Here is a 14,584-nt window from a genome sequence, read left to right on the forward strand (position 1 = left end):
ACATCACTTCATATAATGAAAGCTGAATTGTTAGCACAGCAACCTCTGGTGGCATAATTGCATGATGCCATAATAGTATAACCTGACCTCATAAAAATTATGTGATACATGGGTTTATATAAAGTAAAATCTTTATAGAGTTGAGTCCTCACCACAGGTAAGGCTACAATATAAATCAGAAAAATATATGGTTTTTTACCTTCATTTTCTTAAAAAAAAAAATTAAAAGAGCTTAAGGTAGAGTACACTCGAGTTCTTTAAATTTTATATCTGAAGTAAAACATAAAGTTTATAATCTGTTCATTACTTAAGGGCTGTGATATGTTGTGGCTAGGTTAAGAGTTCACTTGGTTAAAAAACAGTGTTCAGCACTACTGACTCATAATTTTATCATGAATCATCGTTTCTAAAACAACTCATATGCTAGAATTGGAGTTTTGGATGACGAACTCAACTTATACCTCTAAGATCATGAGGAAGATTCAGAAATATGGAAAGGAGACATGCATTCTAAACAACAAAGGCAATGTCTTAAAAGTTAAGTTCTACTTTTGGAAGTCTGGGCTAACGACACACTTTTTTTTAAATATAAAATGAATAGTTGATCTTCCTATGTCCCTTCTTGATAGTTTTTTGTTTACATTTTAGCATTAGTGTTCAGAGGCGGCAAGGAACAAACATAAATCTAAAGCAGCAAAGAAATGTAAAGTTCTGCATTATAATCCTTTCCTTTGCCACAGATTTTAAAGTTGTAGATTTTAAAGTTGTAACTCACAACTAGCCCTGCCTACACTATGCTTGACTTTTATTTCATCTTTTTAGGTGTTTTCCATTTACTATTTTTAAACATTTCCATTAGCTTTGTTTAGTATTCCAGCTAAACTTATAAGGGTTTCATTGTTATTTCTCACATCCCTGGCCTTTTAAGAGTTGTGCTGAAAGTAAGGGTCAAGTTCATTTCTCCTTTTTGCTAAAGTTCGACAGCCAACAGAATACATTTTGTTTCCATCAATAAAACACTTTTAGCTATAGAGGTTTGCAGAAAGTGCTTTTAAGTCTTGCAGTAAATACACCTGTAGAATCAGTTCAAGGACAAATGCAGCTTTAGAGATGCTGCCTACTAACCAAAAACTGTAACGAGAGGACCATCTAGTGGCGACAACCACAATTCACACTCTGCTACTTTTAAGAAAAATGCACACTGTTAATCTATGCAAGCCACTGGTCAACTTTTCAGTCTTTGGCTTTTTTATTCCATAGTTTTAATAGCTTTAATTTAGGTTTTGACCTACTATTATGAGAATAAATAAATGAGTTTGCTGATTTCCTTCATCTATTCCTGTTATGAGAACATCTGTGTCAATTCTTCCATATGTGAAAATTGCTCATAGATCAAATCATTAATCTGAAGACAATAGCAAGAATGAAATTTAGCAAGTAGGCTACAAAATAGCTTTATTTACTTCACAATTCTCTCCACAGAGAAATCTATAAGAGCTTTTGTCTTAATACAAGAGACTAAAAATCAACAGTTGAGAAGTGACAGTTGTACTTTGTATGTTTTACATCTCCATCACCTTTCAGCCAAAGAGATGTGCAGTTTAACCCTTTAAGAGCTGGAAATTTGGTTTCCTAAAGTTCAGGGTCCTGACTTAACTCTTTACCTGACCATACACCTCAGGACTCCAAACACAATCCTTTTTTCCTTTTGTCAGTGTTAACTCATATGGCTGGGCAGAATGAGCTTCTTTACCACTGAAGACATAGGATTAAAAGCTCCATAAAAAAGACCAAAAGCATAACCTTCATCAAGAGAAATCTGAGCAGGACTGAGCAACTTCATAGATCAAGTGCTCTGTGTCAACTCCTGCAGCATTCTTTGCTTCCTCAGACAAAATATCATGTTCCTGGGGGACCAACACACACCCTCCCCCCCAACACTCCCCCAGTGTGCTTTCCCTGTACTTATGCTTTCTTCTTGCTCAACTGCCATTCTCCTGTGTCTGCTTCAGTAGCTTTGTAAATCTGACCTGTGAAGTGCCTTTTTCACCTTCACGTTATTTCAAGGATGCTTGAGTATAGCAATGAGACACATACTAGTCACAGCAGTAACAGCAGGCAATAAATCCAAAAATTCTCCCTAACATTTTGTTAGTCTGCTTCCAGAGGGGGTGTAGAAGTTAGACTGTGAGCAAAGCAAGCTCACTGCTGCACGCTTACAGCACCGCCACCATCATGAATTAACCATCACTGAAGGTGAGAGAGACTGTTAGTAGATGCCTGAAAAGAATTCCAGGGAAGCTAGCAGAAGGCTGATAGTAAAAAAAAATGCTAATTCATTTACAGACTCTCAGTGGCACCCCAGAACATCTGCCAAACCTAGATACACATAGATAGCATGGCAGGCCAAACCCGGACAGGTATTTGTTTACTAAAATTAACTACTTCATTCTGGTTCACTCAGGATGGTCTTGCAAGATGGAAATAAAACCACAATACCGTCACTCTTAAACCTCAAGGAGAGAACACGATATTAAAGATGATACTAAAAAAATCTGAAATAGTTTCACTGCACAAGATTAAAAGCACATCCTTGACAGGAAATCTAATCAAACAGTCCAGGAAAGCCACATAAAAAAAGAGTATTCAGTGCAGAAAATCTACAAAATAAGAAGAATATTCTTTCGTTTCTCAAAAAGAACTTTCGCCAGTGTCCATTTTGCCAATTTCTCTGATGTTTCAATACATGCCTTAATAGCCTTCTATCAAGTACCTGAACATTCACTATAATTTTCCTAGATTTATGTCTTAAACAGAAAGCATCTTGATTTTACAATATGATGTATTATTCATTACATCATATAAATTTCTGCCTTCCTTGTTCATTTATGACTTGAGATCATTCTTTTTCCAACAGCAATAAACATACTTTTGTGAACTCAAACACGGGGAAGAAAAAAGGAAAAGGAAAGCTGCTTGACATGCTAACACAGAAGTGTTACTAGAAAACTAAGAAAAGTTTGCAGAACTTACCAGAGTTCCCTCTGCTGTTCTTGCTGCTTTGTCAGGATTGGTCCCCATTTTGACCATCCCACGTGTTGAAAAGTGTTTGGCTGGCTGAGTAGGTTCTAAGGTAAACAGTGCCTTCTGTCTCCCTAGCTTGCAAATACACCTTCTTCGTTACATTACTTGCGTCCACCACAGCTCATGAGACAGGTCTGAGCTGGTGGTCAGACCTCTATTTGGACCTCCATGGTAAACAAACATGTATGTCAAAAATCCAGAGAGTTTATTCTGCAGAACTGCAGGGTACTTGTTTTATTTTTCCTGAAATATTCCAGACACTCACAATGCTTAGTTTATGATCCCTTATACATTTGTTACTGCAATTCCACTATGCCAGAAAGCACATTATTCCCTCTTCTCAAATTCAGGAACCTCCAAAATGTCTTTCTGCTGCTAACAGGAATATGCCCATGCCCTATACACTCACTTCTCAAGACACTCATATCATTAGTACCTTCTCACCCACATGAGTTGACCATTTTCCCCAAGGTGGTTGTAAGAAATTAGTAAGTGAAAATCTTTTCAGTCAGTACAAATTTTGGTCAGCTGAATTGAAGCCCAGGGACAAGCGTGAGCTTAGGGTAAGGCATTGTAGCATTATTACTAGAAGGTTATTACAGCCATAAAACTGAGGGACTGTCTGCACATATCTGCCATATTGACCCAGAAGACTTTCTGCCTTGGGAAGTGACTATCACTCTGCCAACAATTTAGGGACACTACTTTTGTAGATGACTGCCACACCCCAGTACTGTTGGGCAAACTTCACTTCTGAACAGAAAGAGATGTTGTGCAAAGCAAATCTAAATGCTTCCACACTGGAACACAAAAACATCCACAAGTTCAAAAAAACTGATATCTATTAAACTCACTGAAATCTACAAACACAGCATAAATATTATTGTCCACTGTTACATTTTTCCAATAGAAGTATAAGTATTTTTTTAGAAATCTGCATAACATATCTTTCAAGACACTGGATATTTTAGGTTCAGCAAATGAAGATGTTAACTTTTTAACATGTCCAGGATAAGCAAGTGCAGAAAAGCAAAACAGAATTGAAGCACAGAAGAAAACAATTATTTTTAGATGTTAAAGTATTTCACAAGGGAAGAGCCAGGAATTTTGTCATGTTTTTTAAAATCAATGTTAGCCTTGAAAATTCCTCTCCAGTTCAAAGTGTGAGAAAACAACTATTCTGCATTTAATATTCTTTGCCTCATTTTAACTTCAATTATTTTCAATATCCTTCAGATAAAAGGTACCACCATTCATAGAAAGAGGTTTCCCTCTAGACAGCAGCATCATGTCGCCTTTCAAACTTTAAGTTCGTAGTTAAACAACTAATGATAATGAATATACAACAAGGACCTTACCTTTTACCCCACCAAATGGACCATAAGTCATATTACAAGCAGTTCTCTGAAGATTGTGCTCATACATCAGCTTAATCTGATACTGGTTCCCATGTTCCACATTTCCCAGAGTTCCTACAAAAAATGAAGGGTATATATTTATTACTTTGATCCACACATTGTGGAAGAAGTAAAGGAGTACCAGTGTAAACAACCTGAAAAAACTGTAACTTAATCCTAGTGACTTTGAGATGTGGAGGCTCACCCTGTTGTGATCAACAATGCAAAGATAAAAGACAAATAAATGCTAACAAAAAATAATTTTGTGATATACATCACATTCTCTGAAAAGGTCTTCATGAATTTTAACTTCCTGACCCCTTCAGGGAAGTAGAAGAAATTCAAAAAGTCTTTGTAAGGAAACTAAAGTTAAAACTCACCTTTTAAGAATCAAAAGTTTTCACCTCGTGAATAAAGTAATACTTAAAGACTAATATTAGCAAGCAGGAAAAAAAAACAACAAACCTCTGTCAATAGTCACATCAGCTGGGAAAAAGGTGTTTTGAGTGAGTGATACATAAGCTGAATCCTACCACAGCTTTACTATACAAAGATTATCTCAACACTGCCTTTAACAACATGTTATGAAAGATTTGTAGCTTATGCTAGCAATTTCTCCAAATAAAATCAAATATAGCTTTTAAACAATTACCCCTAAATCACACCCATGTTAGGGAAAAGATTGGAATAGACATGAGGGGGAAAAGCCCTGGCTGAGTAGTAAGTAGATAATCAGCAACACTGGATGAAAAACAAGTTAGAAAGTTGTCAGTCTGTGTATTCTGCCTCTAATAAAACATCCAGGCCATACTTCAGTCAGCCCTGAAGTATGCTTTCATTTGTTAAGGAGAAGCAGCATAGTTATTTTATTATGAATAACAGATACGGTACCACGTATAAAGCAAGTAAAGATTCCACTTTATGAAAATGTAATTTGCCATGGAAGCATAAAGAAATAATGATAGCTTGTTTGAGAGTATCCATTCAGATGTCAGAAATTACCACTAAAGCATGCATATTTACAGATCAGTATGAAAAGTCTATTAAGGATTGCAAAATTTTACTTTTATTATTACTAAGCCATGCAGACCAAACAGCAAATTATACCTAGAAAAGAATTCTAGACTTGCTGTTGTATGCCTTGAATGCAAATTTCAAAAAAAAATTATTTTAATAAAAATTGTACTGGTAGGCTACAATCCTAAGACATAAGCACTATTACAGAGAAGGGAAAGTAGGAAAACTGCAGTAGATCTTGAAGTGGCACCTCTCAACAAAGACCATTTTTACAGGTGTCTCCAGACAGGCAAACAGAATTTGAAAATAGAGCATGTGTTTGTAACGTATTTGCCTAAAAGGCTGTGAATAGGAAGCAAGCTGCTCCTACAAGAAAACCATGCTCTTGTAATGACAGAGGAGCCACAGATGTCCCTGCACAGAGAAAATTAACAATGCCATGTTGCCTATTGAATTTGGAAGATGAGTGTACAATTAATAGATCTCTCAAATCTGTGCTTTGCTCTAAGCATACAGAAGACAGAAATCAATGTACAGAATAGGTATTTTGTGACTTGCCTCTTCACACAGAGAGAACACATCATATAGAATTTCCAGCCAAAGGCAGTAGAGGAAAGAGGATATAAGAAAAATCATAGTGGTTTCACCTTCTTACCAGTATTAACCTTCTGTCTTCTCATGGGCTACCTTACCAATGTTCTGGCTTTTTAAGAAATTACCTGGAGTTTTGATTTCAGAAATAGTTGTAATTATTTATTTTTAATTTATTATTTTATTTTAATTTATTATTTATTTTTAAAGAGCTAAGTAAGTTGGCATTATACAACCACTTGTTCATTAGCATGTTCAACAGTAATATCCAGTCCTAAAACCGTAATGAGAACTAGCTGTTTACAGTCACTACCAACCACAGACTATGACAGACATCACAGCATGTTAGCCACTGAGCAGATCAGTAAACCTCTGTTAACCTCTGGGAAATATCTAGACCTAATTACTGATGTTTCCTCTTCATACATGAGTTTGAATGAGAGAATATGACTGCAGATATTCAGGGATAATGAGCAGACACTGCATATACCAAGTTTACCATTACCCTAATCCAAACTTTAGAATATACTTAAAATCACTGGAAAGCTTGGATCTGTAAACTAACCTGAAACAGCATATACACAGAGTTTTCGGCAATGCAACACAGCCAGATGAAGTCCTTCAGTACCACTGTAAAGAAGGGTAAAAAACCACTATTTTTAGATCAATTCGAAGTAAAATTTATACAGGATAAAATTCAAGTAACATATTGAAATTGCTTTCATGTGTGGACCTAGATGTTAGCATAAAAAAGTACTGATCTTCCTAAATTCATGCTGAAGTATTTTGAGTTAATTTCAAAATCAAAATGAATCCTTTAGGGACACATTTTCAGATTTAAATATCAAGAGCAACCCAGTTTAGCTCGAAACTCATTTCAAACAAGGTGCTGTTATTCCTTCATGGAAGGATGATATGAGGATCACCACTCCAAACAAGTCTTATTCAGCAACCACAGACACTACTTTTTTAAAAATTCACTTTTGTACTAGCTACATGGAACATCTGAACACTCACATATTTCTTTCCTGAACCCAAGCAGTACTTCCAGCAGGGAAAGTACCTGTGCTGTAACTCTAGAAAATGTTTTAGTTCATTTCACAGAGCAGGGTATTGGAATTCCTACACAGGGTCACTCCATGAGTACTTGAATAAAAGAACAATTTCCAACGGATGGAGGCCTTCCAGCTTGTGCCCTTTGGTCTCAGAGCATGAGTCTTTCCCATGTTTAGTACAGGTTTTTCTCTCATTTTTAAAATAAAGTTCATGATGCAGTATTAGAAGTCAATTTCAAAATTAAAATGCATCCTTTAAGAACTAAATTCTAAAATAATGTTCTTCTAAGTAGATTCCCTTACAGCCAAATAAATGTAAGGTCTTTTCCTTAGAGTCATAGTATCTTTCCTCTACCTGGCCATCTACTTCCACTAAATTCTTTGGAATTAAGGATCTTCTGTCCTCTGTCCTCTATCAAAATGAAAACAACTGGCCAATATTACATCTTAGATCATAACAACTTAGTCAAGTTTTCTTAATACCTTAAAAGATAACTTTCAATATAAAGTTTTTCCTGTTCTACATGCTCCTAAAAAATTGTACAAGTATCAGGCAGATTATCCTCCATATATACCTTAAGTAAAAATTCTCTCATACCAAGATGATGGAAGAAGCAGATCAAATGCATACTACAGGACACATAGATGTGATTAATAGTTGTCCATCTGAAAACTGGAAACGTGCCCTCCAAAATAAAGGAAGAAAATCACATCTAAAACTTTAAAAAAACATAATAGCCAGCCATTTACTTACGAAACAAATTTTCCCACTTCCACCTGCAATATTGGTTCTCGCAACTGCACTTCCAAGAGTAAGTCTTCGGGCTGTACTTCATCTCCAGGTTTCACAGGATGTGGATTAAAGATTCGGAGGTATCCCATATAACTGCCCACAATAACTTTATCTAAAAAAACAAACAAACAAACCAACCAACACAAAGGATACTACGCAATACAGTAGCGCATGTGGAATTCAGTTTGTTGTAGAAGTGTTTCAAATAATACCCTAAAAAAGATAGTATATTGACATGATTCAATTAATGTTGATTATGCTCTGTCTTTTAGGTTAAGATAAGCAATTATCTCTTTTGCAGATTCACGAAAATTTGTCAGCAAAGGATTCAATATGACAATTATCATGGTGGTGGCACTGACCATTGTTACTATTCTATCATTTTAGATTGATGTCCACAATTCTTAAACACATTCATTTTGAAGAGTACTTCAAACTTTCAGTTTATACATCTTAGATTTGTGCACACACATATCACACCAGCAGAAGTGTGGAGTTTTAAAACTGGGATCGACGGCATTTATCCAAATGCAAACTAAAGCCTGATAAACACTGCGCCAAGTCAACAAAGCTAGGCCTTGAGATTACCTGCTCTTGAGACAGATCCATTATCTCAAAGATGAAGGAAATGGTTACATTAGAGGTTTTTTGGAATTGGTATTTTAAGCAAGTGGTCATTTGGTTGTTAGCTGAATAACAAAAAACTATTAATGAAAAAAACCCCAGAGGTGTCTCTCATGATAACAATCAACAACTCAGGTTGGTTGTCAATACTTACTTCCTCTAGATATAGGTCATCATATCAATGCAGATCAAAATCAAAACCAGTAAAACTTGTCCACAAGTCAGGAGAGCCTTACAAGTACCCCTAAACCATGTTGACCAGACTCTAAAGTCTTTGCATAGTTCCACAGGATCCCACATTAAAAGCTCAGAACAGTTGGTTGCTTCCTTTCTTCTTCAGCCACAGAAAAACCTTGCCTGCTCCAAGTCCTTCATTCAGAAAATACTGACTGCCCTCCCCACTCATCTTTTCCTGAACTCAGTAACAAGGATTCCATCAGCAGTAAACTAAATCCATTCTATGTATTAATTTATTAATACTTAAGTTTAGGTGAGGACATTTTCACCTGCTTTAGACATTAAGCAATTGATTAACTTTTATTCCTGAACGCTGGAAGAAAAAGAGCCTAGTCTAATCAACAAAGAGAAAATGTAATGTTGAGGAAGTTAATAAACCAGCAGACTCTTATTCCCACAACATTGTTTTAAGTCCTGCTTTTATATAATTATTTTTTTCCTTCTAGGAAAAGACTATTTTGAACTCCAGCAGAATTTCGGGGGTTTTGACAATGATACCAAGCCAGTGGACGATAGATGGTGTACAACTGTCTTGGGGGGAAAAAAGGATCTTAGCTCAGGAGTTAGAGGTCTTGTTTAGAGAGCTTTAAACTGCATTTGAAGGAGGAAAGGGGGAAAGCCAGGATCACTAGAGATAAGCCTGGTGGTGTCATGCCAATGTTTAAGGGACGGTGTGCTAGTGAGATCCTTCCATCTGCCATCTCAAAGGAGGCAGGGGATGGAGCTCTACATGGCAGCAAAGGCTCAAGGGTTATCAACGTGCTAGAAACCACAGAAATGCTTGAGAACAGTCACAAGAGAATTAAGACTTCACAAAAAAAGGCGGCAGGATCAATAATGCAATTCTACACCAGTGCACACAGTATGAACAGCAAACAGGAGGAGTTGGAAGCTGCTGTGCAGCTAGAAAATAATGACATAGTTGCCATGACAGAAACATCATGGTAACTGTGGGATGACCCATACAACTGCAGGGCTGCAGTGGATAGCTATAAATGCTTCAGAAGGGATAGGTAAGGAAAGAGAGGTGGTAGAGTAGCCCTGTATGGTAGGGAGTGTTTTGATTGTCTAGAGCTCAATGATGGTGATGATAGGGGTGTTTATGGGTAAGAATCAGGGAAAAGGCCAGCAAGGCCTTTCATGGTGGGAATCTGTTATAAACCACCCAACAAAGATGAGGAGACAGACGAAATATTCTATAAGCAGTTGGGAGAAATCTCACAATCACTGGCCTTTGTTGTCATGTGCGACTTCAACTTAACAGATGTCTGCTGGAAATACAGCAGAGGAAAGCATCTAGGAGATTCCTGGAGTTTGTGGAAGATATCTGCCTGAAACAGCTGGTGAGAGAGCCAACAAGGGAAGGTGCCCCACCAGACTTGTTTGTGAACAGAGAAGGATTTGTAGATGCTGTGATGGTTGGAGGCCATCTTGGGCACAGCAATTACAAAATTGTATTTTCAATTCTCAGAGAAGGAAGGAGGGGATTCAGCAGAACTGCTACCTTGGACTCCCAGAGGGCAGACTTTGGCCTATTTAGGAGACTGGTCGAGAGAGTCCCTTGAAAGGCAGTCCTGAATGGTAAAGTTGTCCAGGAAGGCTGGACATTCTTCACAAAGGGAATCTTAAAACGTATAGGAGTAGGCTGTCCCTGTGTGCCAAAAGAAGAACACCAGCCTGGCTGAACAGTGACCTTTGGCTAGAACTCAGGGAAAAAAGCGGAGATGATGACACTCAGAAGAAGGGGCAGCCCACTCAGGAGGGCTACAAGAATGTCCTGAAGTTATGCAGGACAAAAATCAAAAAGGCCAAAGCCCAGCTAGAACTTAAATCTGGCTACTGGCATAAAAGAATAAAAATGTTTCTATAAATACACTGGCAACAAAAGGAGGGCCAAGGAGAATCTCCATCCTTTATTGTATACAGGGAGGAACACAGTGACAAAGGGCTAATGCACTTAGTGCCCTTTGCTTCAGTCTTTAATAGAAGAAGAACAGTTGTTCTCTGGTTATGCAGCACCCTGAGCTGGAAGACAGAACAGGGAGCAGAATGAGGCCCCCATAATCCAAAGGGAAATGGTCAGCATTCTGCTACGCTACTTAGACACACCGAGGTCTATGGAGCTGGGTGGGATCCACCTAGCTGGTGGAAGTGCTCACCAAGTCACCTCTATCATTTATCAGCAGTCCTGGCTAACTGCAGAGGTCACAGCTGTCTGTAAATAAGCAAATGTGACACCCATCTACAAGAAAGGTCAGAAGGAGGATCCAGGGAACTACCAAGCCTGTCAGCCCTACCTCAGTAACGGGAAAGGTCACGGAGCAGATCATCTTGAGTGCCATTACACAGCACATATAGGACAACCAGGGGATCAGGCCCAGCCAACAATGGGTTATGAGAGGCAGGTTCTATTTGACCTGTGTGATCTCTTTCTATGGCAAGGCAACCAGCTTAGTGGATGAGGGACAGATTGTGGATGTTGTTTAGCCAGACTTTAGTAAAGCCTTTGACACCTTTTCCTACAGCATTCTCCTGGAGAAACTGGCTGCTTGTGGCTTGGACTTGTGCACTGTTCACTGGGTAAAAAAGTCACTGGATGGCTGAGCCTAGAGGTTAGTGGTGAACGGAGTTAAATCCAGATGGTGGCCGATCACAAGTGCTGTTCCCCAGGGCTCAGTACTGGGGCCAGTCCTGTTTAATGTCTTTATTGATGATCCGGACAAGCGGACCAAGTGCACTCTCAATAAGCTGGCAGATAACATGAAGCTAGGTGGGAGTGTTTATCTGCTGGAGGGTAGGAAGGCACTACAGCAGGATCTGGACAGGCTGAATCAATGGGTAAAGGCCAGTTGTGGGAGGTTCAACATGTCAAAGTGTTGGGTCACAACAACCCCATGCAGTGCTACAAGCTGGGGACAGAGTGGTTGGAAAACATCCCAGTGGAAAAGGTCCTGGAGATGTTGGTCAACAGCCAGCTGAACATGAGCCAACGCTGTGCCCAGGTGGCCAATAAGGCCAATGGCATCCTGGCTCGTATCAGAAATGGTATGGTGAGCAGGACCAGGCCAGTGATTGTGCCTCCACACTCAGTACTGGTGAGGCTGCATCTTGAATACTGTATTCAGCTCACCATAAGTAAGACACTGAGGTGCTGCAGCATGACCAGAGAAGGGCAACAAAGCTGGTGAAGGGTCTGGAGGTACAACTTAGATTGGATACTAGGAAAAATTTCTTCACCAAAAGCATTGGAAGAAACGGACAAGGGAAGTGGTTGAGTTACCATCCCTGGACATATTTAAAAGACATGTAGACATGGTGTTTAATGAAATGGTTTAATAGTGAACACAGAGTGCTAACTGTTGGACGTTAAACATCTTCTGCAACCTAAATGACTCTATGAATTTCCACTGAAAAAGGCTGTACACCAAGTAACTAACAGCTCAACTTTATTCAAATTCTTTTGTAAAGGGACAATCTAAAATTAAAATAATTAAAATAATTTTAGAAGAGTATGGTAGTAATGAAATCAAACTCAAGTAGCTTTACTGAGCAAAAACAGAGCTCCAAGGTGAGCATGAGTGTATTTATTAATTTAAAAACCATATACACAAAAAACTTTCCCTGACAGCAAAGACCATTTCACATTATTAATGACTACATAAAAAAGCAGGGTTTACTCAAGCAGAGTCACTTATTGCAATTGTCACTTATTTTCCAGACTAAAAGGGTTATTTGTTTTTCTAAATTCTTAGCTTATTAGCTCTTACCTTCCTTTTTTTTTTTTTCCCTTAGGTTTTTACAACAGCTTGGAACATGTTTGCTTCCATGACTAACTGAAAATGTTTTATTTTAAAGATATCTACCACTGAGAGAATAAGACATGAGAGAAATTACTAGTGAACACAAGCAAGGATTAACATGTTTAGAAACGTATAAATATAAAAGGACAGAGAGCACTGAATTTGTCTTCTTAAGCCTACAAGGACACATTAAAGATAGCAGACTTTAACTAGCAAACTAGCCTGGCTAACAAGCTTTCAGGTCAAAGCAATCTTGCAGCTGAGTGGCTTACAAGTCAGCAACCACATAATTCTGAATTTACCTTGTCCACTGCCACTATTATCAACATCAGCAACACACAGGCAGCCTTGGTCAAATTCTTCCTTTTCTCCAAGTACGGTGGACCACCAGTCTCTAGCTTTAAACAAAGACATTCTTCTTTACTGAAAAGGAAACAAACCATTGTCAAAAGTGTATACTAATATATACACAACTGTTTATACAAACAACTTCTCCTTTGTTTGCAACAGCTTTTATCAAGTATATTACAACTCTTAGCTTCACATTGCACTAGTGTGAGCTGAATAAACATTAACTCCAGCGTAGTTCAAGAAACCACCCTAGGAACCTTCTTGTCATTAGTTAAATTAGTTGTGACAGAATCTGCTAGTTACACGAAGAAAATGCAACAAAATAACAGCTTTTTAAAAAAATGCGAAAAGTCTTCTGTTACAACCATTAAGTAATAAGAAGTTTTCAAAGTCACAGAACTGAGGTTTTCTGTTACCAAGGAGTGTCGGGGAAAAAAAAATTATGAGGCAAATCTTCTGCAAGAGAACTTATTTTTAGAAAAGTAAACGAAGGCATAAACAGACATCATGAAAACCTCCACCAGGTAATCGCCTTGAAGATGCTCTAGTGACACGACTAAAGAACTCGGTCACGCAGGGCACAAATCAGCTTTTCTGCTCCCTACCTGCTGTTATTTTAAGAATGGGGGAGGGAGGGAGCGAGGAGACTAATCCTTTTGTAGGCGGCTTGACAATAACGTTATCCTAGTTCAAAACTCACAGCCCGTGTCCATGAACCTGGACGCACTCGATCCCACAGCCCGCAGAGGAGCCGAGGGGCATCCAGCCAGCAGCAGCTCCAGCGGGAAGGAGGAAAAAGGACGGGATTCGGAGCAAACGCAGCCTTGCAAGCCCGCGCCTTTCCTCTTTAAAGGATACGACGTCCAGAAAATTAAAGTACTTCTTTATTCCCTCGGGCGGCTCCCGTCGCTATGCCCCCTAGGCAACCTGCTGCCGCCGAGTGCGGGCTGGCACAGCACAGCCCTCCCCACGCACCCCTCCTTCCCTCCCTCACGGAGCCCCTGTGCGGCACCCACAGCACCGCCGCGAGCCCCGGACACACACATCCCAGTGGAGCGGGACAAGGGAGACAGAGCCCGGCGGGGGCTTACTTGGGCGGGAGGCACAGCGCAGTCCGAGCCGCCCCGGGGCGGCAGCCCCGCTTCCTCACAGGTGCTCCTCGCTCAGGCGCGGCCCGAGGCGAAGCACAGAGAGACAGAGCGGCAGCGCTACAGCCGCATTTCCACGCCGCGCATCTCACAGCATCCTGCTCTCCTACGGCTGGCACAGCAGCGCTCGCCGCGCCCCGCCCACGGAGGGAGCTGTGGGGAAGTGTAGTTTGGGAAGCGGCGCGCGTGGCCGTCTCGGGCATCTGTCATTTCTTCTCTGCGAGGGGGGGGGTGTGCGAGGGAGGGAAGAGAGGCATTCTTTAGAGTTCCCTGAAGCAAGCGCAGTGGGGGAAAAAGAAACAAACTAACCTCCCAACAGCTTGGTGCTTTTTCCTTTTTCAAAAGAACCCTGAAGGAAATTCTCGCTCCTCGGAGGGCTCAGCTCCAGCGCTCTTCCCTCTCTCCGCCCTTCCCTCCACGCCTTTCCTGTGGTGTGGTGACGGCCGGCGCGGGCGGGGCGGGCGGCGCGTGTGCGCGGTCGTGCCGA

General features: G+C 39.9%; 1 protein-coding gene across 2 annotated transcripts in view; it reads right to left on the minus strand.

Moving 5' to 3' along the window:
- BBS9 (Bardet-Biedl syndrome 9) overlaps nucleotides 1-14,198 on the minus strand; it is a 288,272-nt gene extending 274,074 nt beyond the window's left edge. For both annotated transcript variants that reach the window (XM_029961886.1, XM_018075872.2), the window contains exons 1-5: nucleotides 14,041-14,198; nucleotides 12,901-13,021; nucleotides 7,899-8,049; nucleotides 6,655-6,719; nucleotides 4,443-4,556 (exon numbers count right to left, since the gene is read on the minus strand). In XM_029961886.1, the coding sequence (XP_029817746.1) occupies nucleotides 4,443-4,556; nucleotides 6,655-6,719; nucleotides 7,899-8,049; nucleotides 12,901-13,012 (442 nt within the window). In that variant the 5' untranslated portion in view covers nucleotides 13,013-13,021; nucleotides 14,041-14,198. The remainder of the gene's footprint in view (nucleotides 1-4,442; nucleotides 4,557-6,654; nucleotides 6,720-7,898; nucleotides 8,050-12,900; nucleotides 13,022-14,040) is intronic.
- Between the last annotated feature and the right edge of the window lie 386 nt (nucleotides 14,199-14,584).

The sequence above is a fragment of the Manacus vitellinus genome, unplaced genomic scaffold, assembly GCF_001715985.3.
Source record: "Manacus vitellinus isolate BGI_N305 unplaced genomic scaffold, ASM171598v3 scaffold_3_pilon, whole genome shotgun sequence".
Classification (NCBI taxonomy): domain Eukaryota; kingdom Metazoa; phylum Chordata; class Aves; order Passeriformes; family Pipridae; genus Manacus; species Manacus vitellinus.